The following is a 27,338-nucleotide window of genomic DNA, read 5'->3' on the forward strand; positions in this document are numbered from 1 at the left end:
AGATGGATCACATTTGGGTCCACTGACCCATAGAGGACACTCTAACTCAGACACCATCAGACCCAACCTCTCTGCAGCTCTAGAAGAAATGAAAGAGTGAGAAGCACCGGGGTCCATTAAAGCATACACCTCTGAACACCCAATGATGAGATTACCTGACACCACCGTGTTCGACGTGTCTGCCTCCTGCTGAGTCAGGGTGAAAATCCGTGCTGGGGCTGACGGACCTGCACCTCGGGAACCCATCCCTGATGAAGAGGTTGCCCCTCTTCCTCTTCCTCTGCTACTGCTTGGTGGTATGGCTGAAGCTACTGGCTGTACTACACTGCCCGTACTCATCTGCTGGGATGGTACAACTAAAGTCGCCTGAGGACATTCCCGTGCATAATGTCCCTCCTGCCCACACCTATAGCAGGCTGTGGATCCCAACTGACAAGCTCCTCTATGCTGTTTGCCACACCTCTTGCACACTGGAAAATCTGTGCCAGAACTGGAGCCACTACTCATTCCCAGACCCGACTTAAGCCTATTCCAGAACTTGCCTCTCTTTCCTCTGAATTTCTCCCATCTCTTCTTACTTGCACTTACTGTATCCTGTGAGGAGGAACCTGGTTTAACACCAGAAGACTGTGCCTTAACTACACCTTGACTTATGGCACTGGCCTCCATCTTTCTAGCAGCATCCACAATAGAGTGGAAACTTTCCTTCTCCGCATGAAGAATCAAAGAGAAATACCTGGGATGAAGCCTTGTGGCATATCTCTTTGCCTTCTTCTGATCTGTATCATATGCCTGACCGACATATGGCAACAATTCCAGGAACTTATCTGTATAGTCATCAACACTCATCTCCTCCGTCTGTCGCAACTGCTCAAACTCCACAACCTTTAGTTCCCTGGAACTGTCAGGAAAAGCCCATCCAGCAAATTCGTTGGCGAACTCTTCCCATGTCATACTCTCAAGTCTCGGGTCCACATAGTTCTTGAACCATTCTCTAGCTTTCTTGCACTTTAACGTGAACCCTGCCATCTCAATGGCTCTACCATCATCTGCTCCCAACTCACTTGTTATCATTCTGACTGCACTGAGATACTCAAAGGGATCATCTCCTGTATTGAATTTCGGAGCATCCAACTTTAAGTACTCGGTCATCTTCACCTTATTTCCCCCTGAAGAACTGGGTTGCTGTGCTTCTACAACAGGGGCTACTGGTTCAGGAGGTGGTGGTGGAGGAACTGGTTCCCTCACTTCAGGCTGTACTGGACTTGGATGAACAGGTGGGGGTGGATACATGTGATATGGTGGATAAAAAGCAGGATAGGGCATATATGGCATGTAGGGTGGATATGGGGCAAAGCTGGAGTAATCCGACGTGCCTCCCATCGGATACTCTGGGCCCTGTGGAAAGGGTGGATAGCCAAACCCAGAGGCCTGAACGCCTCCCTGGGACTCCCCCATACCTTCTTCTGACCTTCCTACATCCATGCTTGCATCTCTACTCTGATCCTCTTCCCTCACACCTCTTTCTTCTACTGACCTTCCCCCTCTGCTTACTCCTCTCCTGCTCTCGTCAGAAGACCTTCTAGGGTCTCGTGACGTTCCTTCCCTGCTTGACCTGTGCGATCTTGCCCTTGGCAAGGCAGGTGGACGAGCAGCTGTACCCTCACTTACGGGTGGGACTCCAGTCAATCTCGCGGATCGACGAGTTCCTCGCATCTTCACTCTCTGGAAAACAACAAACACATAAAACATAAGCAACACATCAAAAACATGCATAACTCATGGCATAGCACATCAGCATATAGACAGGACTGACATCCTATCCTAATGGACATGTTTTCCTATGGTGCTTGACCTACTAAACCTCTCTATGAGCCCAACTCTCTCTCTATAGGTCCGACCATATGAACCTAGGGCTCTGATACCAATCTGTAACAGCCCGGAAACCGAACTGCCACCGGCACTAGGATCCAGATCGACTTAAGGTCGCCGGGACCCGTAGTAAGCCTGCTCTTCTATCTGTATACCTGTGAAATCCCATACATGATCATACATTTGCTGTAAAAACATAAAACTTTTCTTCATTCCAAGGCTTAACCTGTGCATGCACTCTCTCTGTGCTCTACCAATCCCTACTAGAGCTCCTCATGGCTCTAGGCGGATCAATCTCATAATGTTAAGCCTGGTTTTACTCATAAACATACAACAATAAAGAAACATACATAAACTGATCATGTGACTCCAAGGGATTACAAGTCTTATAAATCAAGCACCATTCTATACACTATACATATACATTATCTCTATCCATATACATGTCCATACTAGCTATTACAAGACTCTGACCTCTTCCTGTACCCTGCTGAATTCTCTCTGACCTCTGAACCTGCACAACTGAAGTTAGGGGAGAGGGATGAGCTACGATAGCCCAGTGAGTAGAATAGGCAAATACAGGTGATAAAACATGCTCTCATGGAATGCAACACATAAGCACATCACCTCGGCCGGACGGATCAAAACTCCCTCTATCTCATCTGGGGTACCTACGTACCATGTGCCTGGTCCCCGTAGGGCTGTTCCAGGTCTTTATGCCTGGTCCTCGTAAGGCTGTTCCAGGTCTTTCCTCTGAGGGCTAATGAATCCTCACGAAGTCCGTGCCGTCTCACATAAGCAATGTACAAGGAGCAATGCCAAGTACAAGGATAAATGCAATGCATCATCTTTGTGTACACTAATGCACTCACCCTAAAGCATATTCATGATGCATGAAGCATGATAAAATATTCAGTTCTCATATTAAAACATTAAGTTAAATTCCACTCACCTGTAGTTCTCTCTGAACTGACTCTGCAGGTTCTGACTCTGGACTCACTGCTGATGTCCCTGATTCCTCTGGTCCGTACCTACACAGGTGGACTCAAATGAGGGACTAAGACCATCTCTAAGAAACTCCCCAAAACCCCTCTAAACAATCCTCAAACCATCACGTAAAACATGCAAAAGGAAGCTGGACAGGGCACTTTCGGCGGCAGGTTCGGCGGCCGAAACCCCACTCCAGAGACGAAACTCATGCATGTTCGGCGGCACCTTCGGCGGCCGAAGGTCTCGTCCAGAGACGAAACTCACACACTTTCGGCGGCCGAACTCCCTCTTTCGGCGGCCGAAAGTCCCTTTCTAAACCGAAAGCCTAGCTTTCGGGGGCAACCTTTGGCAGCCGAACTGCCTCCACAAAGGGTTCGGCGGCCGAACCTTCCTTCGGCGGCCGAACCTGGTTTTGCCCGAAGGACAGAACCCTGCTCTGTTTCATGCAAACTTTGCCCAAAAACCTACAAACATGCATAGCAACTACTCCCAACTAGCATATACACATATATATGCACAAAGGGGTCTAAAACTACCCTAAAACCCCAAACAAACATAACACACAACACTTAATCATGCTGGAACACCACAAATCACCAAAAACCTCACCTAAACCTAAACATGCAAACTACCCATACAAACTTCATAAAACCTTTCAAAACCATCAAAGAAGCTCAGGATCTTCACTTACCTCTTAAAAACTTGAGGATGAAGGATCCCAACGTAGAGATATGAAGAAAAGCTCTTCCAAAGCTCCAAGCTTCAAAACTTGGTTCTTTTGCTCAAAACCTTCATAAATCACCAAAACTCTTAAAACTCTTGAAAGATTTGATGAAAATCATGGAAAACATGAAAGTCAACGTAGGAGAGGCTGAAACTCACCTCTGGCTGCAAGTGGAGGAGAAATAACCTCCTTCCACCGACCCTTGGCCCTTTTATAGGTGGCTGGCCAGACCACCTTCGGCAGCCGAACGTGAAGCCGCAACCATGCAATGTTCGGCGGCCGAAAGTGACCTTCGGCGGCCGAACCTTTGCATTTCTCCCTTGTTGCTTTTCTTTCAAAACTCAAGTCTTTTAACCCTTCAAAACATGAAAACCAGTGAAAATACCTTAAAAAACATATGTATTACCCTTCTCGAGGGTTCCGACACCCGAGATTCCACCGGACTATAGGAATTCCGATGCCGGACTCGAGCCGGGTATTACAAAAACATTTATACCCTTTGTGTTTCTCACTATAACCAACAAAAACACATAAGCAAGACTTTGGATCAAACTTATGTGCCTTAGAGTCCCAAATGTACGGAAAACATTTGGAACCAAAGACACGCAACGAACTGTAATCAAAATGAAAACCATGAAGCATATAAAAAGGAGTCTCATTTCCTAAAACAGTAGTAGGTAATCTATTTAAAAGAAAGACAGCTGTTTGAAATGCTTCAACCCACATATATAAAGGTACATGACTATGGTACATCATAGTTAATCCTAATTCACGAATTACTCTATGTCGCTGTAACGCCCCGAAAATCGGACCGCTACCGGCGCTAGGATCCGGGTCGACTTAAGGCCGCCGGGACCCGTAGCAAGCCTAACATAAAACCTGTAAACCTGTATAATCCCATACATGATCAACAACATGCATAAAAATTAAAACTTTTCCTCATACATACTGTCATCAACTAACTCAACCTGTGCATACTCTGATCATATACATAACATAGTCCCTCTGTGGGATCTCATCAAGCCTTAAAGGCAAAACAACCTGTGTTGAGTTAGTTTACATAAACATCATAACATAAGATCATGTATATACAAAAGGGATTAACAATACATTATGGTCAAGCACAACTCTATCCTCAATGACCTCATTACATAACATCCTGAATATTCTTACATTTCATCATAATACAATTGTCATGTCCACAAACTAACTATTACATACATAAGACTTTTTCTCTTCTTGCCTTCTCTATCTATCCCGTACCTGCAAACCTGGGGGTTAGGGGAGAGGGGTGAGCTAGATGCCTAGTGAGTAGAACTGTAAAAAGAATATTTAAAACATGCTATCATGAAATGCGTCACTGCACAATTAAATTACACCACGGATGGACTGATTCAAAAATTCCTCAACTCCATGCCCGGCCCTATTATGGGCACCACAGGACTTCGTATTGCCCGGCCCTATTATGGGCACCACAGGTCTTCGTATTGCCCGGCCCTATTATGGGCACCACAGGACTTCGTATATAGAAGGCTAATGAATCATCCTAATGTCCATCCACTATCATCTATCACAACAATATAATGCGGCATAGTCGTGAATTCTAATGCAAACAACCTATAATATGATCATGATGCATGAAGCATGATAAAAGCATTTCATTTCTTAATTTAAAAAGGTTAAGTTTAGTTCCACTCACCTCTGGCTGACTCTGACAAACTCTGTAGCAGCTGGCTCACTGCTGGGGTCCTTGGTTCCTCGGGTCCGAACCTACACAGGTGGACTCCAATGAGGGACCAAACATACATAAACATAACTCTAATATTCCCCAAAAACCCCTAAAACATCCTGAAAATATCACATAGAGATATGCATGAAGTGGCTGAACAGGGCACTTTCGGCGGCACCTTCGGCGGCACCTTCGGCGGCCGAAAGTCCTGGACAGAGACGAAACTCAGGTAGGTTCAGCGGCACCTTCGGCGGCCGAAAGTCCTGGACAGAGACGAAACTCAGGTAGGTTCGGCGGCACCTTCGGCGGCCGAAAGTCCCAGACAGAGACAAAAGTCTCTTTTCGGGGGCAACTTCGGCAGCCGAAAGGCCTGCCTCCCCAGCCATGTTCGGCGGCCGAAAGTGCCTTCGGCTGCCGAACCTGGTTTCTGCCAAAGGGCAGAAACTTGGCTCCCTCAAGCATTTTCGCCTCCAAACTCACAAATCATGCATACCACTCAACCAAAACATGCATACAAGCTCCTAGGGGCCTCAAACAAGCATATACCCCAACTACAACACTTCAAACACACAAAAATCAACATACATTGCTCAAATCATCAAAATAACCCATAAACTCAACATATAACCTAACATGCATTTCTACCCTTAGATCTAGCATAAAACTTACTTAAAACATATAAGGAGCTTAAGATCGGCTCTTACCTCTTGAAGATCGAGAGGGAGATGACCTAAACTTGGAGATCCACGAAAATGAGCTCCTGAGTTCCCAAAGCTCCAAAACTTGGTTTAAACGTTCAAAACTTGAAATATGAGTTTAAAACTCAAGAAAAATGGTAGAGATTTGGAGGAAGAGCACAAGAGTTGCAAAGGGAAGGTCGGAAGCTTGCTGTGGCCGAAAATGGGAGAAAGCTCGCCCATTTCGGCTAAGTGCCCCATTTATAGGTGGCTGGCCAGGCCACGTTCGGGGGCCGAATGTGCCTCTGCATCCATGCAATGTTCGGCGGCCGAACATGACTTTCGGCGGCCGAACCTGGACTGCCCTCACTCATGCTTTCGGGGGCCTAACGTGCCTCCAAAACGCATGCATGTTCGGCGGCCGAACTTGACTTTCGGCGGCCGAACCTGGGTTTTTCCTCCAAAGACTTTTCATGCAAAAACTCATTTAATTTTCATACGTAAAACATTAAAATTCATGAAAACATTTTATAAAACATGTTCCTACCCTACTAGAGACTTTCGACATCCGAGATTCCACCGGACGGTAGGAATTTCGATACCGGAGTCTAGCCGGGTATTACAGTCGCCGTTCAACGGCACCTGTTTGCTCAGGAGTATATGGATAAGAAATGTGATGCTTAATACCATGTGTGAGAAAATGAGAAGACAAAGCATTATTAACGAACTCACCTCCTCCATCTGAATGAAAAACTTTAATTTGCTTTCTGTATTGACGCAATATAAATTGTTCAAATGCCAAGTAAGTAGCAAAGAAATCAGATTTCCGTTTTAGAGGAATAATCCAGGTATATTTTGAGAAATCATCAACAAAACAAGTATAAAACTTAAACTTAGCAAAAGAAATAACAGGCGCTGGTCCCCACAAATCGCAATGAATTTTATCAAAAACAGAAGAACTAGTATGTTCAGAAGCACTAAAAGGCATTTTACTTAATTTGCCTAACTGACAGCTATCACACAAAAACTTAGAACGCAAAGAACCTGTTACATTAACTAGATTTTTATTGAATAAAACAGAAACAGCCGAAGCTTGTGGGTGTCCTAATCTCTGATGCCAAAGCTCAGCAGTACCAACCTTAAACCGATTCGAGAAGTAGGCCTCAGGAATTCCAGATAATGTATACAGATTACGCCTCCTTGGCCCTTTCAGAAGTACATGCCCTGTTTCCCGATCCTTAACACAAATAGAAATATTAGAGAACTCACAGTTTACTGGATACTCATCAGTTAGTTGACTAATTGACAACAGGTTTTGTTTTAAATCAGGTATAGACAACACATTAGAAAGAGGCAGATTATACTTTTGTTTCAAAAAAGATGTACCAATACCATCAATTGGCAAGAACGCACCATTTCCGATTGTGATAGAATCAGACCCAAGATAACTACTAATATTTTTTAACAAATGTTTGTTACCTGTCATGTGATTGGACGCACCTGAATCAGCTACCCAGTCGGCATCGTGAACTCCATTGTCGAGTGTGAGAGCTGCAAGAGCTTGTGGAGGGCTTTCACGTTGTCCTTTAGAAACCCACTAGCAAATTTTAGCAATATGTCCTTCTCTGCCACAGTATTGACAAATTTCATCCCTATAAAGTTCCCGTTCAGCCGGTGTCATTCGCTTCTGGCCTGGTGGTGGTGGACGGCATTGGGCAGAATACCCCCCTTTGTTCTGATTTTGACCTCGGGTCTGCTGGGCTTGAAATCCTCGTCCTTGCGAATTGAAACTGGAGCGTCGATCTGAGCTGGGATTTGTGTGTTTCTGTTGATTCTCATAGAAAGCTACATGTGACGCGATCTGTTCCAACGAAGTATTGGTCTGACTTGAGAACCAATTCCGCCGTTGATCATGATTTTTCAATTGTGACACTAACTCATTATAGTTAGGTCGTGGTGGCTTGAGCATAGTAGTGGTGAAGGTCTCGTATTGCGGACCTAAGCTAGTGAGAAGAGAGAAGACTTTCTCACCATCGGGCACTTTTTTACCAATTGCAGTCAAATTGTCGCAAATCTCTTTAAACAAGCGTAAGTGCTCTGTTATAGAGTTGTTGTCGTCTTTTCGAAAATACGTTAACTGTTGTCGAAGGGTAAACTCTCTCTCTTGTGAGTCTTGAGCATAGGCTTCTTTCAAAGCCCTCCACACATCTCTCACAGTTTCTAATCCGATGACAAGTCCCAGAGATTCTTCACTGAGAGTCCCGTAGATCCACCCTCGAAGCAATCGATCGGACTTTTGCCAAGTTTTAAAAGCATCTGACTGTTGTGGTTGATAATTTTCTGAACTGGATTTGGAGAAGGGTCGAACTTCTGATCTTTTGGAAAATCCCTCACAAGGTGATCGGATAATTCCTGACTCTCAGCTAAACTCAGGACCTGTTCTCTCCAAAGTGGGTAATTTGTCTGTTTAAGTTTTAGAGTTACGAAATTAGCTACATTCAAAGTAAGAGAAGCCATGGGAGCGGACAGAACCTGCTCTGATACCAAGCAAGAAATTATGAAGAATTGAATAATATAATATTGAATGTAGCTCCTATAATCCAATGAGCTATAATACACTGCTTTAAATAAAATAATAATAACAACTGCTGTAGCAACTAAATAGGAGAAAGTGGAGAAAATGACTGAGCTATTTCAGGTAATCAAACCCATTACCCGTGAGATCCTAACCACTAAGACTTATTCAAACTAAACATATTTACAATAATATACCTTATCTCTACAATAATATACCTTATCTCTCCACAGCTCTAGCACATGGCATCCAGCCTTATAACTCCAGAGGGATATTTGCATCCTTATAACCCCTTAAGTCATTAATAGACACACTGACCGACTCCCACGACTCTATTGCAGCAATGCCGTTTCACCATGCATCGTCACAGTCGCTCAGAGCATGTCAAGCGAAGCACAAGCCGGTGAGAAATAAAGCCAACAAAAAGCAATCACAACAAAACAACTAAAAATAGAAGAAAAGTCAACATGCAAGAACGAAGGCCCTGAGAATAATCATCAAAACTCCAATCAAAATACCAGCTAGAGAGATTCACGATAGACCTTAGCCCAAAACAACCTAGTAAATGCATCGGTGCGTACTAAGTTGCCAACAAGATGCGATCAAGAGCCTTCCACCAAATTGCCAAATAAAAGATTAGAATACCTTCCCGGTCCAGCAAAGAAACTCCCTTCTAAATACACATATCTCTTTCTCGTTAAGCGGAGGACACGTGTGAGGTTCCAAACCTTGTCCTGACGCTGACCAGTCCAGTCCTCTTTGGCCTCATCGAAGAACCGGATTGGAATTTGAGTTTCTAGACTCAAACGAAAGTCGCCCCTTTTGATTTTCGATAATAGTAGTGACAACAGCCTCTAACCCGTCTACGCACACTTCTGCTTCATTGGTTGTTGGGAGTCTTTCTTTTCCTTCTTCTCCTCCACTTTTTAGTGTTTCTGAACAAGCAAACTGCTGCTTCGTTACCTCTGCTGCTGTGAGTAACCTTTTACCTTATGTTTCCTAATTTGGGTTTTTGTCCTTTGACGATTTTGTGTTCTTCTTGATTTATTCTTCCACGCTATAATGGGTTTGCTTCTTGTCCCTACCCATCTATCCTCTAGGAATTTTCCTGGTTTCCTGTTAGTTTAGACTGCTTCTTCTCATACATTATTCTTAAAATTTTAATCAATGGAGGGGTAAGGTGAAGCACCAGGTTGAACTCCTCACTATCTACATGACTGGGCAGCTCTCTGATCATTGTCCTTCTGCTCCGATTTCTCAGTCCGGTTCATTGTTGCTTGATCATAAGCCATTCAATAATTTGTGGTTGTAGTTGTCATTTTTCTCCCGGCAGTTTTGTGGTGCTATCTTAATATGCGGCTCTAAGATGACCCACATTGATTCTACTTTGGGATATTTATTAATCTATCCAGTTTGTTTTCAGTACATTATATGGCTTATCTTGTAAGAAGGGTTAATGGCTTCATGTACTATTCTATTGTCATCATTATGGGTAAACAAAGAGTATCCTATCTGTTAAAATTGACTGAATGGTGTATTTTGTGCAGTTTGGCGTTCCAGCAAACCAACATGGTGGGTTTGCCTTTTCCTCCTGGTCTTGTATCCATCATGGACACTGTCGGCCCAACATGGCTGACATCCGTCTTTTCTGGTATCATAATGTCCATAATTGTAAGTATGAGTGTTAAATTCTGTAGAATACTGTGTAACTGGTAAAAGTTTTGGTCAAGCCATAGTAGGTACTTTATGGCCTTGTAGGCTAAGCTGTGACAGATGTTGTATCGTGGCATATTCCTTGAGAAACATATCTCTGCTTTTTAGTTAGTACTGGAATACGATTCATCATATCTTGTGAGATTATCTTTTGCAATTGAAATATTCAATGTTGTCTTGTAGGATCTATTGGTGCTACGATGGGTGGTTGTAATTTTAGATTTTAACTACAGAGTAAAGCACTAATTGAGAGAAGTAGAGAAGGACAGAAAATTTTTATATATGCCCCTCCATATGAACATTAATAATAATAACTCTTAGTGAAACAAGAACTCATAGTAACTTGGATTACTAATTTGAGCATTTCCTCTACATTTTGGCTATATAACAAAGTTTACTCATCAGCTAATGAATTTCTGGCTTCTAAATTTGAGAGAAATATTCCCCATGTTTCTATGGTATTGGCAAAAAGTGAAATTTTCAGTTTGAATTCCTTCAAAAGAAATTTAGCAGAATGGTTTGTAATTGTTTAGTCTAATATCTGGTATGTTGAATGTCTCATCCTTGTGACATTCTCTACCGTTCTCTGTTCAATGTTACTGGATAAAGAAGCCAAGCATCTAAACAAATAGTAGCATTTTAAAAATCTTTACAGATTTTTGTTTGTTTGGAATGGGGCTTTGGTGGTAGCAAAATGAGTTATTTGGAATTGTGAATTTTTCTTTTCTTTTTTTTTTTCTTTTTTTTTTTATTTATTTATTATCCTGGAGTCTTTAGATGGAGAGAAATGCGTGTATCTTCAAAATTGGAGTGTTTTTTTCTTTTTCTTTTTTTTTTTTTCCTTCAGTTTGTTGTGGGACAAGGTGGTGTTTTTGACTTATATTACTTTTGCAGCTCTTTTTTTCTTTTTTTTGAAAGAGAGAGGGTGCAGGGGGAGGGGGTGTGCAATGGAGTGCATGCATCTCTTTGAATATTGTTTCACTTGGTTGGATGGTATTAGTTTCTTAGCTTGTTTGTTATGTTCTTGCTTATAGTTGTTATTTTCCTTAGTTTTTGAGGTTTTCTCTAGTTTTTCATTGTATATTTTCCCTTGTTCATTCATTGATAAGATTTCTTTCCTGTTAAGAAAAGCATAATGAAAAAAAAAATCTATTATTGTTTTTTCAATTTTATCCAGAAATTCTAATTTTGACAATTTTATCCAAATTGCAAAGGTTGTTGCACAATTCTATCTAAATATTTGCCAACCAATTTTTTAAGTCCATTTTTTGACTTGTCTATGGCTACTATAAATATTCAACCTCACCAGTACCACTAACACCTTTAAAATTTCATTTGATACCCATGGGGATGGGGTATCAAATGGCAACAAGACTTGGTGGCGGCAAGAAGAGAGAGTGTGCTAATAATTGATGCACCATGGATAGCAAATGAAGCTTGGGAAGTTTGGGTACTAGTTGTGGGGTTGGATCACTTTGTGGTGGTGGATTAGTTGTAAAATGGAGTTGAAGAATTGGTTGTTAAAAGTATATAAACATTGAAATGCTTTTGGAATTTGGCTAAGATTGCCAAAATTAAAAGTTTCAAATAAAATTGAAAAATAAAAGAGAGGAAAAGGTTTGGCTTTTTTAAAGACTAACAAAAGACACAACTTTCTCATCTAATAATAATATCTTCTAATTGTGTTCTGTTTGATGCTTGAAGGTTTATAAACTAACAGGTTTTCTTAGCCTGTTGTGCTTCAAAGGATATGACAAACTCAGCAAAGCAGAACAAGTTGAATGGAACAACCGGTAGAATTGTTTTTCCTGTCGATACCTCTCTATGTTTATGAAGATCTTTTTGTAAAATTCTTCTTCTATACAAGCATAAACGTTGGATTTTTCAATTTGCAGGGGGTTCTCTACATTTCACGCTCTTATTGTAGCATCAGCATCTTTCTACCTCCTGCTGTTATCAGGTCTTTTCGATGAGGGTTCCCAGGATGACTTAATCATTAATAGAAACTCAATTGTATCAAACTCTGTATTGGGGGTAAGCTGCTGTATAAAAAGGCAATACAGGGTTCCTTGGTCATAATTTCAAGATCTTTGGCTAATTAGTTTGACATGTTTGTGGCCAACTGAATTAAGTACACAGTTCCGTTTTTTGACAATTGAGAACTGATGTAATTTATTCACTATATAATTACTGTTTTGTTGATGGTATGCCTAATATGTAATTTTCCACAGTAATGAAAAGGACAAATTTTCATATTGAAGACATTGATCACTCTATTGCATGTCTGGATTTGTGTTTGTGCATGTATTTATGCTTGTAAAGTTAGTGGCAGATCCAGATAATTTTGTCATTAGGGGCCTTGTACGTGCACCCATGCAGTTCTACACAAAAGATAATACATCTCATATGTAAATGCCAAGAAGAATAACTAAATAAACATCAATCACTGTTTTTTATTCAAAAAGAAGTTTGTTCTTTATGCAATTCTTGATGTGAGTACATGAATTTTATGCATTTTCTTTTAAGCAGTTATAACTCAAATCTATCCAAACTAAAGATAGCTTAGAGTTGGGGAGGAGCTTAATTTAATGTATTAATCTCTTAATATTCTAGGCGAAAGTAGTGGCAAGATGCCCTATACAGTGGTAGTGGCAAGGACAAGTTTACACATGTTTCTGATTACGTTATTGGGACAGTAGGGTAAGTGCCTCAATTAAATCTGAAGTTTCCTTTGTTGATTCCTCAAATGTTCTACTATCAGTTAAAAGTTAGTTATACTAGTGCATCTGAAATTCTGAAGGACAGTTTCATTTGATTGTCGAACACATCATATACAATAGTCATAGATTGGTTCAAGAGGACAGCTCTTCTTGCTATGTCATGCATGATAGCTAAGATCAGTGACATGTTTATACAATGAAAAAAAAAATGGTTAACCTGGTGTTCAATCCGAACTAGTAGAAACTTTAGTTTCATCACGAACAGATTTATTAATTTGGATATAAAAATAGTATTTACTTATTTCTATATCCACCTGAAAGCTGTGCACATATGCTTCAATATTTTCTCAACTTCTTATGTTCCTGATATTTTCCTCTTTCGTCTCTTTGTACAGATCTCTGTTGGCTACTTTCTGGCAGACATGTCAATGATACTCCGGAATTTCCCAGCTTTAGGTGGTCTGGAGTATGTAAGTAAAAATTCACATACTTGATGTTGGGAAATATTATTTTCACTGTTGCAAGACTTTGGACTATCTATCCTTTTCCCAGTGAAAGTGAAAAAGGAGTTGAGAAATATGTGTCACTGTGCTTTGAAATCTAAAATTCCCCAATAGTCGACTTAAGTACTCCGATTTTTTTTTTTCTTTTCAGAATTTCGTACAAGCTAGTTTATTAACAAGTTCATGTCCTTCATTTCTTTAAGGTCCTGCACCACGGACTATCAATGTATTCGATATTCCTCTCCCTCATAAGTGGTCAAGCACAGATTTACATACTAATGGTTCTCTTCTCTGAGGCAACAACTCCTTTTGTAAATTTAAGATGGTAAAGTTACCATTTAAAGTTTTAAAGTTCTGCTTTGATTTTTTGTATCCATATTGACTAATTACGCTAAATGCAAATTTAGGTATTTGGATGTTGCTGGCAAGAAGAGCTCTAAAATGTACGTCTGCAATGGAATTCTGTTGTTCCTGGGGTGGTTGGTACTGTCTACATTCCCAAATTCTTAGTCATTTACTCACCTTTGAGTTGGCTGGCAATATTTGCACATAAAATGATTCATTGCAGTAGCCATTCTCTGTTGGAGTTCTTTAACATGCCATTTGAGCTAGTGCATTTAATGCTATTAACATCTGCGGTAGATCTCTCTTTTGCGCGACAAATTTATTTGGGGATTGTAATTTCCAAATTTGCATTGCATGCATGACTGCAGAAAGCTATGAACATTTGTCTCCTTCTTAGAACCAGATCTTTATGGTCAGAAAGATATAGAACGTTACCCTAAAAAAATTTATTTTAAAATAAGTTGAAATCTTGCGTGATTTTTCAAAAATTCATTTGAATTCATTTCTTGTCATTAGGTTGCAAGGATTCTTCTGTTCATATACTTCTTTACTCACATGTTCATCCACTTTGATCAGGTGAGTGATACATTTGGTTTGACCCTTGAAAGCCAAGCTGAAAAAAATGAAAGCTTATATCTTAAGGCTTAATACTCAATTTCACCCCTATAGTTATTAGGGAAGCCGATTTAGCCTATCTTTTGTAAATATTAGCCCATCTGGAAAATATTTTTCGACAAGATAATTTATTTTTTATTGTTTAGTTTTAATTTAAAATATAAAATATATTAACAAATTTATATATATAGAGATCTTAAAAAGATTTTTAAAATATGGGAAATGATTTTCTTTTCAACTGGTTATGTAAATCTATAGGATAAATATATAAGTTGCTTCAATTTTAGTTTGATTTGCAAATGAGAAAACATGATGCCAGGAGGCCTTTTCTGATTATTTTTCGCCATTTACATGTACTTGAAGTCGATTCGGTATCGATATCAGGAGTTTGAGTGCATAGTTAGGACGATATGCAAATGCAATGAAAAACATTGGCTTTTTATCTCAACTTTTCCTGATTTGGGTTCTGTTAATTTGCTTGTTTCAGGTGAAGAAAATATTTCCATTGGGTTTCTATAGCATAATTTCAGTGCCTCCTCTATTGGCAGTGATGAATTTGGTTTGGTTTTGGAAGATAGCAAAAGGTTTGATCAAAACTCTTTCTAAAGCAAAAAGACAGTGAGTGATTTTGTTCCAGTGGTGGCCTTGCACTTTATTCATTTATAGAAAAAAAAAAAATTTTGGAACAATCAATTACTGTGGATGATTAGTGCTCTGCTTTATCATTGTTGTTGTTGTTCTACCAAATGTACATTTCATTTGATTGTTATTTTTTTTTTCTCCTTTTGATTGACTAAGAAAATTCATTTTAAAAAAGATAGTTCAGGTACTCACAAGTTTAGTCTGGTGCTAAATGAATCTGAATAAATTTAAGAGGTCTCATGTCTTACTCAAAAGAAAAAATGAAACGAAGATAACCCATCTTTCATTGTTGTGCTTGGATCAAATGAATATAGAATTTATTTTGTTTTTGAATGAATTTCATCTTTTGACATCTTAAAATTTTTAGCTTTCCAGATTTGCTTTCTTGTTAATTTTGAACTCCTACATTGATATAACTGATTATTATTTCATCGATTTTTCCCTTTAGAATATCTATTTTATTATATTATTTTATACAAATTAAATAAAAAATTTTAAAATAAAAAATGAATAAAACTAATTAGTAATTTTTTTTTGTACTTTTATATTTCGATCGTTTGGTATTTAGAAATTAAATGTTAACATTCAGTCGGTTTAGTTCAAAATCAAATCGAACCGAATAAATTAAAAATTAAAATTTTAATATTTATAAAAATCAAACTGAATTTGATCAGAAATCAAATTGAATTAAATTGAATCTTATTCGATTTGATTTAATCGGTTTGAATTTTTAATAATTTTTTTATTTTTTATATTTTAAAATTTAATTAGAATATTTTTAATTTTAATATAATCTAATTTTTTTATATTATTAAAAATAATATATTATTATCACTAATTCGTTTGGTTTGATTTTTTTAATTTTTTTTCTTATTAAAATCGAATCGAACTGAAATAACTAAAAATTTTAAAATTAAAAATCAAATCGAATCAAAATAAATAAAAAATCAAATTGAATTTTTAAATTAATTCGATTTAATTGGTTTTTTCAATTTGAACCGAATATTTCTTACTGAAAATTATTGTTATTATTATTATTTATTAATAATGTTATATCATAAAATACTATTTTGACACAATAACTATAAACTGAAGTGAAAATAAGGAAAATTATATTATTTAATTTTTTATACTTTCCTCTGGTTATTTGAAATGGGTCCAACTTGATTATGATTTTGTTATCACTTGTTACAATAAATCCATGTTTAATCTAGGTTTGAGTTTTACTCTTTCAATTCTTTTATATATATATATATATTAAGATAATTAATTTTATATAGTCTCTTTTAATGTACCATCTATCTATTTTTTCACTAAATTATTTTAAAAACAAATAAATTTTATTTTTTTAATATACATTAAATAAAGGGATTATTAAGAAATTCATAAATAAATCATTATTTAATAAAAATGATTTATGATTTAAAACAAATGTTATTTAATATCAATTTTGGCCCAAATTCATAGTTATATTTAGTTGATGCTTTCCAGGCTTTGTGGAGCTTGGTTTTCGATAATATCAGTACAAACGTTGTCTTTGCCGGCCTGTTTTATCAGTACTTTTCAAATTCGGTCCGATACATTGAATTGACTTGTGAACCGGTGATTTTGATCTTAAAATGAAATCAGGTTATTTAATTGAACCGATTAAGAAAATGAACCCTAAAACTCAATGATTCGGTTCATTAAGCATTGATTCAGTTGATTGAACATTGATTCGGTTAATAAAAAACATTTTATTTATATAATAAATTTTTATATGCTATGTATTATACATGTAATATTTTATAAAAATTAAATTATTTATTTATTATTCATAAAAATAATATATTATGATAAGTGTCGTATCATATATTTAATTTTTTTTTTTTGAAAAAAATCATATATCTAATATTAACATTCAAACTCTGAATATTTATGTATAAATAAATATAATTTAATAAATGTCAAAATTTTAAATTCAACTCAAGATTAATTAATTAATTGTGTAATATTATGTGTTTTTTTATTATTTTTTGATAGGACCAATATTACACGTTAAACATATCACTGTATAATAAAAAAAATAATTTAAAATAGTGTGTCATATCACTATATAATAAAAATAATAATTTAAAATAGAATTGATTAGTTTGGTTTTGAATTAAATCAAATCGAAAAATTAATTGAAATTTTTTTTTATAATGACGTTACAATTGAATTTCTATTCACAATCAAAGCTCCAATAAAATCATAAAAATAATATAAGAATGAGAGAACGATGATATAAATTAATGATTAGCAATAATAGACTATAAATCTTTAAAAAAAATATTCATTGAAAAAAAATAATTGATACCAAAAAATATGAGATTTAACTAAAAAATTTAATCTAGTTTCATAACCATACTATAAACCGTCATAAATGAATAGAATCATAAAATTTAAATTTATGATCGTTATCGAAAGATGAAAAATAATTTTAATTGTAGATCTTATTCAAAATACAATGGAAAACTGATAAATCATCTCATATTAGTTGTCTATTATCTATCGGTTAAATTTTTAAATATTTACTTAACACTTAGTTTAGTTGTTTAAATACTCATTAGTAATTTTATTTACAGGTCTGCGAATGATATCGCTCATATTCTAACAATATTGGCTCATTCTGAGTCAGGTCAAAGAGTTTGAATATGTACTTTCTCCTCATATAGTTTTTTTGATCGTTTTGCGTTAAAGGTATTTCTCTCCTCTTTAAAAGAAAAAAAAAATACCCATTAATTAAGACTGCAATCAACTGCTAAAATAAAATATCCCTTAATTCTTAAATAAATAATACAATAATAATGATTTAACTATATTGATCATAATATAAACTAATTTATTATTTTTTAAAATTATAAATATTAAATAATTAGCTTTTAAATATACATAGACTAATATCTAAGATTTATTAGACTATAAAATCCTTTCCTTTGCGTTCTCTCTCAAAACTCCCACCATCGTTACCATCTTTGCATAGTAAATAATTTTTTAATTTTTAAAATTAAATATTTAAATTTTAAAATTAAATATTTAAAATTATTTGTCCAATAACTGTGGTTGAAATTTGAATTGAGCTCTGATTTATTCATATGTTTCTTGTTCAAAAGTTAGGTTAAATGAATCATTATTTTAATATTTAGGTAAATGTGTGTCGTAGTTATTATAATAATAATTTTTCGATTAACTAAATTATTATTTTATTCATTCATTAAAGTGTGTAGATTAGTCTAAATACAATACTTGGCAAATTGAAAAGGGTGCATTTTTGTCTTTTTCCCTTAAAAATTTTAAATGAATAATTTTAATAGGACAACGCGTTAATGGAATCAATTGTCATCGGCACGTGCGCATATACATATATAAAGGATTATTTTATTGAGCGTGATTAATATGAATAAAAAAGATTTTGATAATTATTAAATTAAATATTATTGAGATTTATATGTAATTAATTAAACTATATATAATAAAATAAATATATGAATTTAAATATACATATTTAATTTAATTATTGTTAAATTGATTCTCTAGCTTTTTAGTCTTTATAATGGGATTTTTTAGTTGCAGCATTTATAAGACGGATAACATGTGCAATTTGATATTCAAAATAATAATATATACACTCGATTTATCTTTATTTAGAAAAATTAAATAATACAAAACTTTTTATACAGTTTGTCTATATCTACAAACTAAACTTTTTATATTGTACAAAACAAAAAAAAAAAGAAAAGATATGTACAAAACAAGTCTTAAATCATATTGAAAATGATAGGTCGATAATATATTAGATAAGTCTATACAGGTCAGCAATCAGGCATGTATAGGTCATGAGGTCATTAAGACGCCATACAGATCGATAGGATATGAAGAGGTCGGATCATTAGATCGTCTGGAAGACAAGGCATAAAGAGGTTGGATCTAGGTCGGATCACCAGGTCGACTGGTCGCTTCCAATACCCCTTCAAGTTAGAGCATGAAGGTTCCGAATGCCTAACTTGCTAAGGAGAAAATGAAATTGATCTTTGCTCAAGGTCTTGGTGAAGATATCAACCGGCTGCATAAAACCGCGAACATGGGTCGTGCGAATATTGCCACAGAGAATTTCATTGCGAATAAAGTGGCAGCCCACTTTGATATGTTTGGTGCGTTCCTGATAGACAGGGTTAGTCATAATATGCAGAGCAGCTTGACTATCACAATACAATTGTATAGGCATAGGAGGAGACACACCAAGAGAGATTAAAAGACCTTTCAACCATTTAAGTTCACAGGTGGCGGTGGTCATAGACCTGTATTAAGCTTTAAATAATCGGGACACGGTCGGTTGCTTTTTAGTCTTTCAAGAAATGGGAGAGCCACCCAAAAGAACAAAGTAACCAGTAAGAGACTGGCGAGTCAAAAGGCAACTAGCCTAATTAGAGTCATAGTAGGCAGTCAAGGCGAGGTCACTATCGGTACGCAGCAAGATACCTTGACCAGGCTGGCCTTTGAGATAATGAACTACTCGAAGAGCGACCTTCCAATGAATCTGCAGAGGTCATTGCATGAACTGTGCAAGAATATACACACAGTAGGACAATTCAGGCTGAGTAATGGTGAGATAAATAAGACGACCCACCAGACACCTATAGAAAGTAGGAGCAATGAACTCGGCACCAATCGCAAGAGCCAGCTTGTAGTTTTGTTCAAGAGGAGTGGCAGCCGATTTAGAGCCCAAGAATTCGACATCAGAAATTACATCCAAGGCATGCTTATGCTGACAGAGAAAAATTCCTTCTGCAATCCTGGCTACCTCGAGCCCTAAGAAAAATTTCAATTGTCCCAAGTCTTTCATGTGGAAGCAATTACTCAAATAGTCTTTGAATTTTTGAATGGCGGAAAGATCATTGTCTATGATAACTAGATCATCAACATAAATAAGAACAATCAAATGAATCGACTCGACATGAAGAATGAATAAGGAGTAATCAGAATAGGATTGCTGAAAACCATAGGCTCATAAAGAAGAAGCTAGCTTTGCAAAACAACATCGAGGCGCTTGACACAAGCCATAGAGTGACTTGCGGAGGCGATAAACTTTGCCAGAGGATGAAGAGTCAAAGCCAGGTGGCATCTTCATATAAACTTATTCTTGCAAATCACCATGTAAGAATGTATTATGGACATCCATTTGATATAATGCCCAATTCTTGGTAGTGGCAACTGCAGGAAGAGTATGTACATTGCCCATTTTGGTCGTAGGAGCAAAGGTGTCCTAGTAATCAATCTCTTCAACTTGTTTATTGCCTAGGATAACCAGTCGTGCCTTGTATTGTTCAATACTCCCATTAGAATTCTACTTGATTTTGTATACCCATTTACTACCAATTATGGGCTTTTCACAAGGTAAGACTTCAACTATCCATATACTATTATCCTCCAAAGTCCAAATTTTTGTGCATATGGCGTCTCGCCACTGGGCATCTTGGAAAGTTTCAGTATAAGAGGTGAGTTCATGTCCTACAGTAATTGCTCCCAAGGAACACCTAAGTTGTGTAGAGAATTTATCATAACTCACATAATGTGCTATAGGGTGAGTACTTGAAGAAGAAGCAGATGGAGAGGATGAGAACGTCAAGGGGCTTACATAGATCGCGTGGGTCACATGGTCTTTTAAATGAGTTGAAACCTGCTTAGTTCGTTGTCCCTATCCTAACAGCTTGGAAGCTATATCACTCCTTTCGATCTCTTTATTGCACCCTTGCGCGGATTACTCGAGAAATGGATCACTTTTTTTGACCTCTTTATTACAACCCTGCCTGGACTGCTTGGAAGCTGAAGCACTCCTTCCGACCTCTTTATTACAACCCTGCCCGGTCTATTTGGGAGCTGTATTATGACTTCCGACCTCTTTATTGCAACCTTGATCGGACTGCTTGAGAACTGAAGCACTCCTTCCAACCTCTTCATTAGTTGCATGCCTTGTGACCTCTTCATTTGCTGCACTCTTTCCGACCCCTTCATTGCAAATCGACAAGTTGTCTTCTGCATGAAGGTCGAAAGAGAAACTGTCCATGAGGCCAGGCGTGTAACGACCCGAAAATCCGGACCGCTACCGGCGCTAGGATCCAGGTCGGCATAAGGCCGCCGGGACCCGTAGTAAGCCTAACATTCATCCTGTAAACCTGTTTAATCCCATGCATGATCAACACATACATAATAATTTTTGAACTTTTTCTTACATTCAGTCATTCTCTCATTCATTCACCAAACTCAACCTGTGCATGCACTATACATAAACATGATCATAAACATTAACTCCTCTTTGGAGTCTCATCATTGCCCCACTGGGGTGACATAACATGTATTGAGTTTGGTTTACAATAAACATTAAGATCATGTACTAGAAGGGATTAACATAATACTATGGTCAAGCACAACTCTAAACCTTCATAAGCATTATTACATGACATGCTATATCATACTTTTACATAACTGTACTCAACATAACATAACAACATTTATCATGTCCACTCTAGCTATTACATGACCATGACTTCGTTACTCTTGCTGACCTCCTGGTCTACCCTGTACCTGCAAACCTGGGGGTTAAGGGAGAGGGGTGAGCTACTAGAGCCCAGTGAGCAGAATAATAAAACATAGCATTTAAAACATATGATATCATGGAATGCATCACAGCACAAACATTTCACATCAAGGATGAACTTGTCACCACTTAGCCCTCCATACAGTCTAATCATGCCAGGGGCGTAGTGCAGGCTCACCCGGACTTCCATAGTCTATCATGTCTTACCATATAAGGGCTAATGGATCATTCAACATTCATCCACATCAACAACATAAAGTGCAATGCGACATATTCGTGAATTCTAATGCAAGCACCCTAATATATCTCATGGCATTCATGATGCGTGAATCATGCTAAAACGTTCATTATTTACTTTGAAAACATAGAGAGTTATTCCACTCACCTCTGGCTAGCTCTGACAAGACTCGAAAGCAGCTATCTCACTGCTGGGGTCCTCGGTTCCTCGGGTCCAAACCTACACAGGTGGACTCAAATGAGGGACCTAACAAACATGAATATGACTATAAAATACTCCCCAAAAACCCCCTAAAACACCTCAAAACATCCATAGAAAACATGCAAAGGAAGGCTGAATAGGGCACTTTCGGCGGCAGGTTCGGCGGCCGAAAGTCCCTCTAGAGGCGAAAGTCATGCAGGTTCGGCGGCACCTTCGGCGGCCAAAAGTGCTCTCCAGAGACGAAAGTCCATTTTCGGGGGCAGGCTTCGGCAGCCGAAAGGCTTGCCTCACAGGCAGGTCCGGCGGCCGAAAATCCTTTCGGCTGCCGAACCTGGTTTCTCCCAAAGGGCAGAAACTCAGCTCTTCACTGCACACTTTCCTCCCAAACCTTCCAATCAAGCATCCAACTCTCTCAAAGCATGCATACACACATACATCAACACCTAGGGGTCTCAAACTATCCTAAAGCCCAACTACAATACATCAAACATGCATAACCAACACACATTGTCCATATAATCACATAAAACCTAACAAAGCTCAACTAACCTAAACATGCATTTCTACCCCATAGATCAACTTAAAGCTTGCTTAAAACATAAAATGAGTTCAAGATCGGCTCTTACCTCTTGAAGATCGAGAGAGAGACAACCTAAACTTGGAGAACCAAGGAAAAGAGCTCCTGAGTCTTCTAAGCCTCAAAACTTGCTTTAATGCTCAAAATCTTCAAAACAAAGTGAAAACTCATGAAAATCATGAAAGATTTGAAGAAAGGGAATCAAAATCGGTGAGGGACGGCGGAGAACTCACATTGGCCGAAAATGGGGAGAAAATCTCGCCCATTCTGACAAAGGGACCCTTTTATAGGTGGCTGGCCAGGCCACTTTCGGGGGCCTAACGTGCCTCAGCATGCATGCCATGTTCGGCGGCCGAACATGAGGTTCGGCGGCCGAACCTGGACTTCCCTCAGTTATGCCTTCGGGGGACTAAAGCACTCCCGAAGTGCATGCATGTTCGGCGGCCGAACTTGAGGTTCGGTAGCCGAACCTGAGTCTTCCTCTCAAGACTATTTTCATTCAAAACTTAGTTTTTTTCTTGCTTAAAACCATAAAATACATTAAAACATTTTATGAAAACATGGTTTTGCCCTTCTAGAGGTTTTCGACATCCGAGATTCCACCGGACGGTAGGAATCCCGATACCGGAGTCTAGCCAGGTATTACATTCTTCCCCCCTTAAGAACATTCGTCCCCGAATGTTCACCAAACAAACATAACATGGCATCAAACATAAGCATACACATAGGAACACATAACACTTACCTTAGAAGAGATGAGGATATTGCTGGAGCATGGACTCCCGTGTCTCTCAGGTACACTCTTCGATGTTGTGGTGATTCCAAAGGACTTTCACCATCGAGATTTCCTTGTTCCTTAGCTTTCTGATCTGGGTGTCTAGGATCCGTACCGGCTGCTCAACATAGGTGAGATCCTCTTGGATCTCCATATCAGGCTCACTAAGAACCTTGCCCGGATCTGACACGAACTTTCTTAACATGGAAACATGGAAAACCGGATGGATTCTCTCCATTGAAGCAGGCAAGTCCAGCTTGAACGATACATTCCCAATCTTTTGCAAGACTTCAAAGGGTCCAATGTACCGTGGAGCTAGCTTACCTTTCTTCCCGAACCGAATCACCCCTTTCATTGGAGACACCTTGAGCAATACCAAATCCCCCTCCTGAAACTCTACTTGCCTTCTGCGGATGTCTGCATAACTCTTTTGCCTGCTTGCAGCAGTCTTGATTCTTTCTCTGATTATGGGCACCACTCTGCTGGTGATCTCTACTAGCTCAGGCCCTGCCAAGGCCTTTTCTCCTATTTCTTTCCAACAGCCAGGCGACTTGCACTTCCTTCCATACAAAGCTTCATATGGGGCCATCCCTATGCTGGCATGATGGTTGTTATTGTAGGAAAACTACACCAAGGGTAGATGCTGCCTCCAAGAACCGCCAAAATCCATCACACACATTCTGAGCATATCCTCTATTGTCTGGATGGTCCTCTCTGATTGTCTGTCCGTTTGTGGATGGAAAGCAGTGCTAAAATCCAACCTGGTACCCATAGCGTTCTGCAGACTCCGCCAAAACCTGGAAGTGAACTGGGGCCCTCTATCAGACACTATTGAAACAGGAATCCCATGCAACCTGACAACCTCATCGACATACACCTGCGCTAACTTGTCCACAGAATAGCCACTCCTGACAGGGATGAAGTGAGCAGATTTGGTGAGTCTGTCCACAATCACCCATATGGAGTCTAATCTGTTGGACGCCGCCGGTAGCCCCACCACGAAGTCCATAGCTATATTCTCCCATTTCCACTCTGGAATAGGTAGTGGGTTAAGCATTCCAGCCTGCTTCTGATGTTCCAGCTTCACCCTCTGATATACTTCGCAGGCTGACACAAACTGTGCCACTTCTCTCTTCATAGCTGGCCACCAATAAACCTTCTTCAGATCTTGATACATCTTGTTGGCTCCAGGGTGAACACTGTATCTGGCATTATGAGCCTCTCTCATAATGTCTCCTTTCAGCCCTACGTCATCTGGTACACACAATCTATTTCCATAGCGGAGGATCCCCTTAATGTCGAATCTGAACTCACTATCTTTGCCTGACTGAACAGTCCTGGCAATCTTCACTAACTCTGGGTCCTCATGCTGTTTTTGAGCCACCTGCTCCAGAAACACAGGTGCCACTCTCATCTGGGCAACTAAAGCACCTGTACCAGACATCTCCAACTGTAACCCTTCATTCATGAGCTCGAAGAACTCCCTTACTACTGGCCTCCTCTCTACTGAAACATGGGACAAACTGCCAAGTGATTTCTGGTTTAAGGCGTCTGCCACAACATTCGCCTTACCCGGATGGTACTGGATTTTGCAATCATAGTCACTGAGCAGTTCTACCCATCTTCTCTGCCTCAAATTCAAATCTCTCTGACTCAGGATGTACTGCAGGCTTTTATGATCTGTGAAGATCTCACATTTTACCCCATAAAGGTAGTGCCTCCACATCTTGAGTGCAAAGATTACCGCTGCCATCTCTAGGTCATGTGTAGGGTAATTCAACTCGTGCTTCTTTAGCTGCCTAGAAGCATAAGCAATCACCCTTTCATTCTGCATCAGCACACAACCCAGTTGTAATACCCGGCTAGAGTCCGGCACCGAAATTCCTGTCGTCCGGTGGAATCCAGGATGTCGGAATTCTCTGGAAGGGTAAGATTTATGATTTTATAAAGAAATGTTGTATGTTTTAATGTTTTTAAGTTAAATGGAACTAAGAATCCTAGCGCCGGTGACGGTCCGATTTGGGGTCGTTACACCAGTCCCACACGGGACGCATCACAATAGACTGAGTAGTCTTCATTACTAGATGGCAGAGCTAACACTGGTGCTGAAGTCAACCTCTTCTTTAGCTCCTCAAAGCTTTCCTCACACTGGTCGGTCCACGTAAACCTCTGGTTCTTCTTAGTCAGTCTGGTCATGGGAGCTGCAATCTTAGAGAAGTCCTGAACGAACCTCCTGTAGTAACCTGCTAAACCCAAGAAGCTCTTGATCTCTGTCACTGTAGTGGGTCTAGGCCAGTTTGCTACAGCTTCCACTTTCTTAGGGTCTACCTCGATTCCATTTTCTGACACCACATGCCCCAAGAATGAAATGCTTCTCAGCCAGAACTCACACTTGGAGAACTTGGCATACAAGCCATGTTCCCTCAAGGTCTGCAAAACCAACCTCAGATGATGGGCATGCTCCTCTGCATTCCTGGAATACACTAAGATATCATCTATGAAGACAATAACGAAGTGATCCAGGTATTGACTGAAAACTCTGTTCATGAGATCCATGAATGCTGCAGGGGCATTGGTTAACCCGAACAGCATCACAAGGAACTCATAATGCCCATATCTGGTCCTGAAGGCTATCTTCGGCACATCCTCTTCTCTTATCCTTAGCTGATGGTACTCCGATCTCAGATCTATTTTGGAGAAACAACCTGCTCCGGCTAGCTGGTCAAATAGATCGTCGATCCTTGGCAATGGGTACTTATTCTTGGTAGTGACCTTGTTCAACTGCCTGTAGTCGATACAGAGTCTGAGGGATCCATCCTTCTTTTTCACAAATAGCACTGGAGCACCCTAAGGTGAGGTACTCGATCGGATGAAACCCCTATCTACCAGCTCTTGCAACTGTTCTTTTAACTCTTTCAATTCTGCTGGTGCCATCCTGTAGGGAGGGATAGAGATCAGTCTAGTTTCAGGCATCAACTCAATTTCGAACTCTATCTCCCTAGCAGGTGGTAAACCTGGCAGCTCGTCTGGGAACACATCTAAGAACTCACTGACCACGGGCACTGAGGCGGGCTCTCTAACATGACTATCTAGCTCTCTTACATGAGCTAGAAAACCCTGACAACCCCTCCTGAGTAGCCTACGAGCCTGAAGGGCTGATATCAAACCTCTAGGTGTACTCCCCCTGTCTCCTCTGAAGACAACCTCTGACCCATCCTGACATCTGAACCTGACTACCTTGTCTCTGCAGTCTAAGGTAGCACCATGGGTAGATAGCCAATCCATCCCTAGAATGACGTCAAAATCTGTCAAATCTAGAACCACAAGGTCGGCGGACAGGCATCTTCCCTCCACAAAAACTGGACTACACTGGCAGACTGACTCTGCCACTAACGGGTCACACTTAGGTCCACTGACCCATAGGGGACACTCTAACCCAGAGACCATCAATCCCAACCTCTCGACGGCCCTCGGAGCAATGAAAGAATGAGATGCACCAGGGTCCATTAATGCATACACATCAGAACAACCAATGATGAGATTACCTGACACCACAGTGTTGGATGTGTTTGCCTCCTGCTGAGTCATGGTGAAGATCCGTGCTGGGGCTGATGGACCTTCTCCTCTGAAACCCGCTAAAGAAGAGGCTGCTCCTCTCCCCCGGCCTCTGCCACTAGCCTGAGTCGCGGCTAGAGCTACTGGCTGAGCCACACTACCAGAAGCTGTCTGCTGAGACTGTGCCACAGAAGCTACTCTAGGACACTCCCGTGCCATATGTCCCTCCTGCCCACATCTGAAGCAGGCTATCGTCCCAACCAGGCATACT

The 27,338-nt window shown here is 39.2% G+C and overlaps 1 protein-coding gene across 6 annotated transcripts; it reads left to right on the top strand.

Annotated features, from left to right (window-relative positions):
- The first annotated feature begins 8,899 nt into the window (after positions 1-8,899).
- On the top strand, positions 8,900-15,232 carry LOC110605988 (TLC domain-containing protein 4). 6 transcript variants are annotated; one of them, XM_021744691.2, is made up of 9 exons: positions 8,900-9,540; positions 10,115-10,238; positions 11,985-12,073; positions 12,176-12,314; positions 13,396-13,470; positions 13,707-13,828; positions 13,911-13,986; positions 14,365-14,424; positions 14,951-15,232. In XM_021744691.2, exons 2-9 carry the CDS (start codon positions 10,137-10,139, stop codon positions 15,083-15,085), a joined length of 798 nt encoding a protein of 265 aa, XP_021600383.1. In that variant the 5' UTR covers positions 8,900-9,540; positions 10,115-10,136; the 3' UTR covers positions 15,086-15,232. The 6 variants fall into 6 exon arrangements, with proteins under 6 accessions (XP_021600383.1, XP_043809575.1, XP_021600381.1 ...); XM_043953640.1 differs by lacking the exon at positions 8,900-9,540 and adding an exon at positions 9,547-10,033; XM_021744689.2 differs by lacking the exon at positions 8,900-9,540 and adding an exon at positions 9,547-10,010.
- The last annotated feature ends 12,106 nt before the right edge of the window (positions 15,233-27,338 follow it).

The sequence above is a fragment of the Manihot esculenta genome, chromosome 18 (assembly GCF_001659605.2).
Source record: "Manihot esculenta cultivar AM560-2 chromosome 18, M.esculenta_v8, whole genome shotgun sequence".
In the NCBI taxonomy this organism is placed as follows: Eukaryota; Viridiplantae; Streptophyta; class Magnoliopsida; order Malpighiales; family Euphorbiaceae; genus Manihot; species Manihot esculenta.

Bases quoted from the DNA above. Each gene is read 5' to 3' on its own strand.
- LOC110605988 (XM_021744689.2), top strand. From the start codon at position 9,934: ATGACCCACATTGATTCTACTTTGGGATATTTATTAATCTATCCAGTT. The intron at 12,315-13,395 runs GTAAGCTGCTGT...CTCTTTGTACAG, and splicing joins TATCAAACTCTGTATTGGGG to ATCTCTGTTGGCTACTTTCT. The intron at 13,471-13,706 runs GTAAGTAAAAAT...CATTTCTTTAAG, and splicing joins CTTTAGGTGGTCTGGAGTAT to GTCCTGCACCACGGACTATC.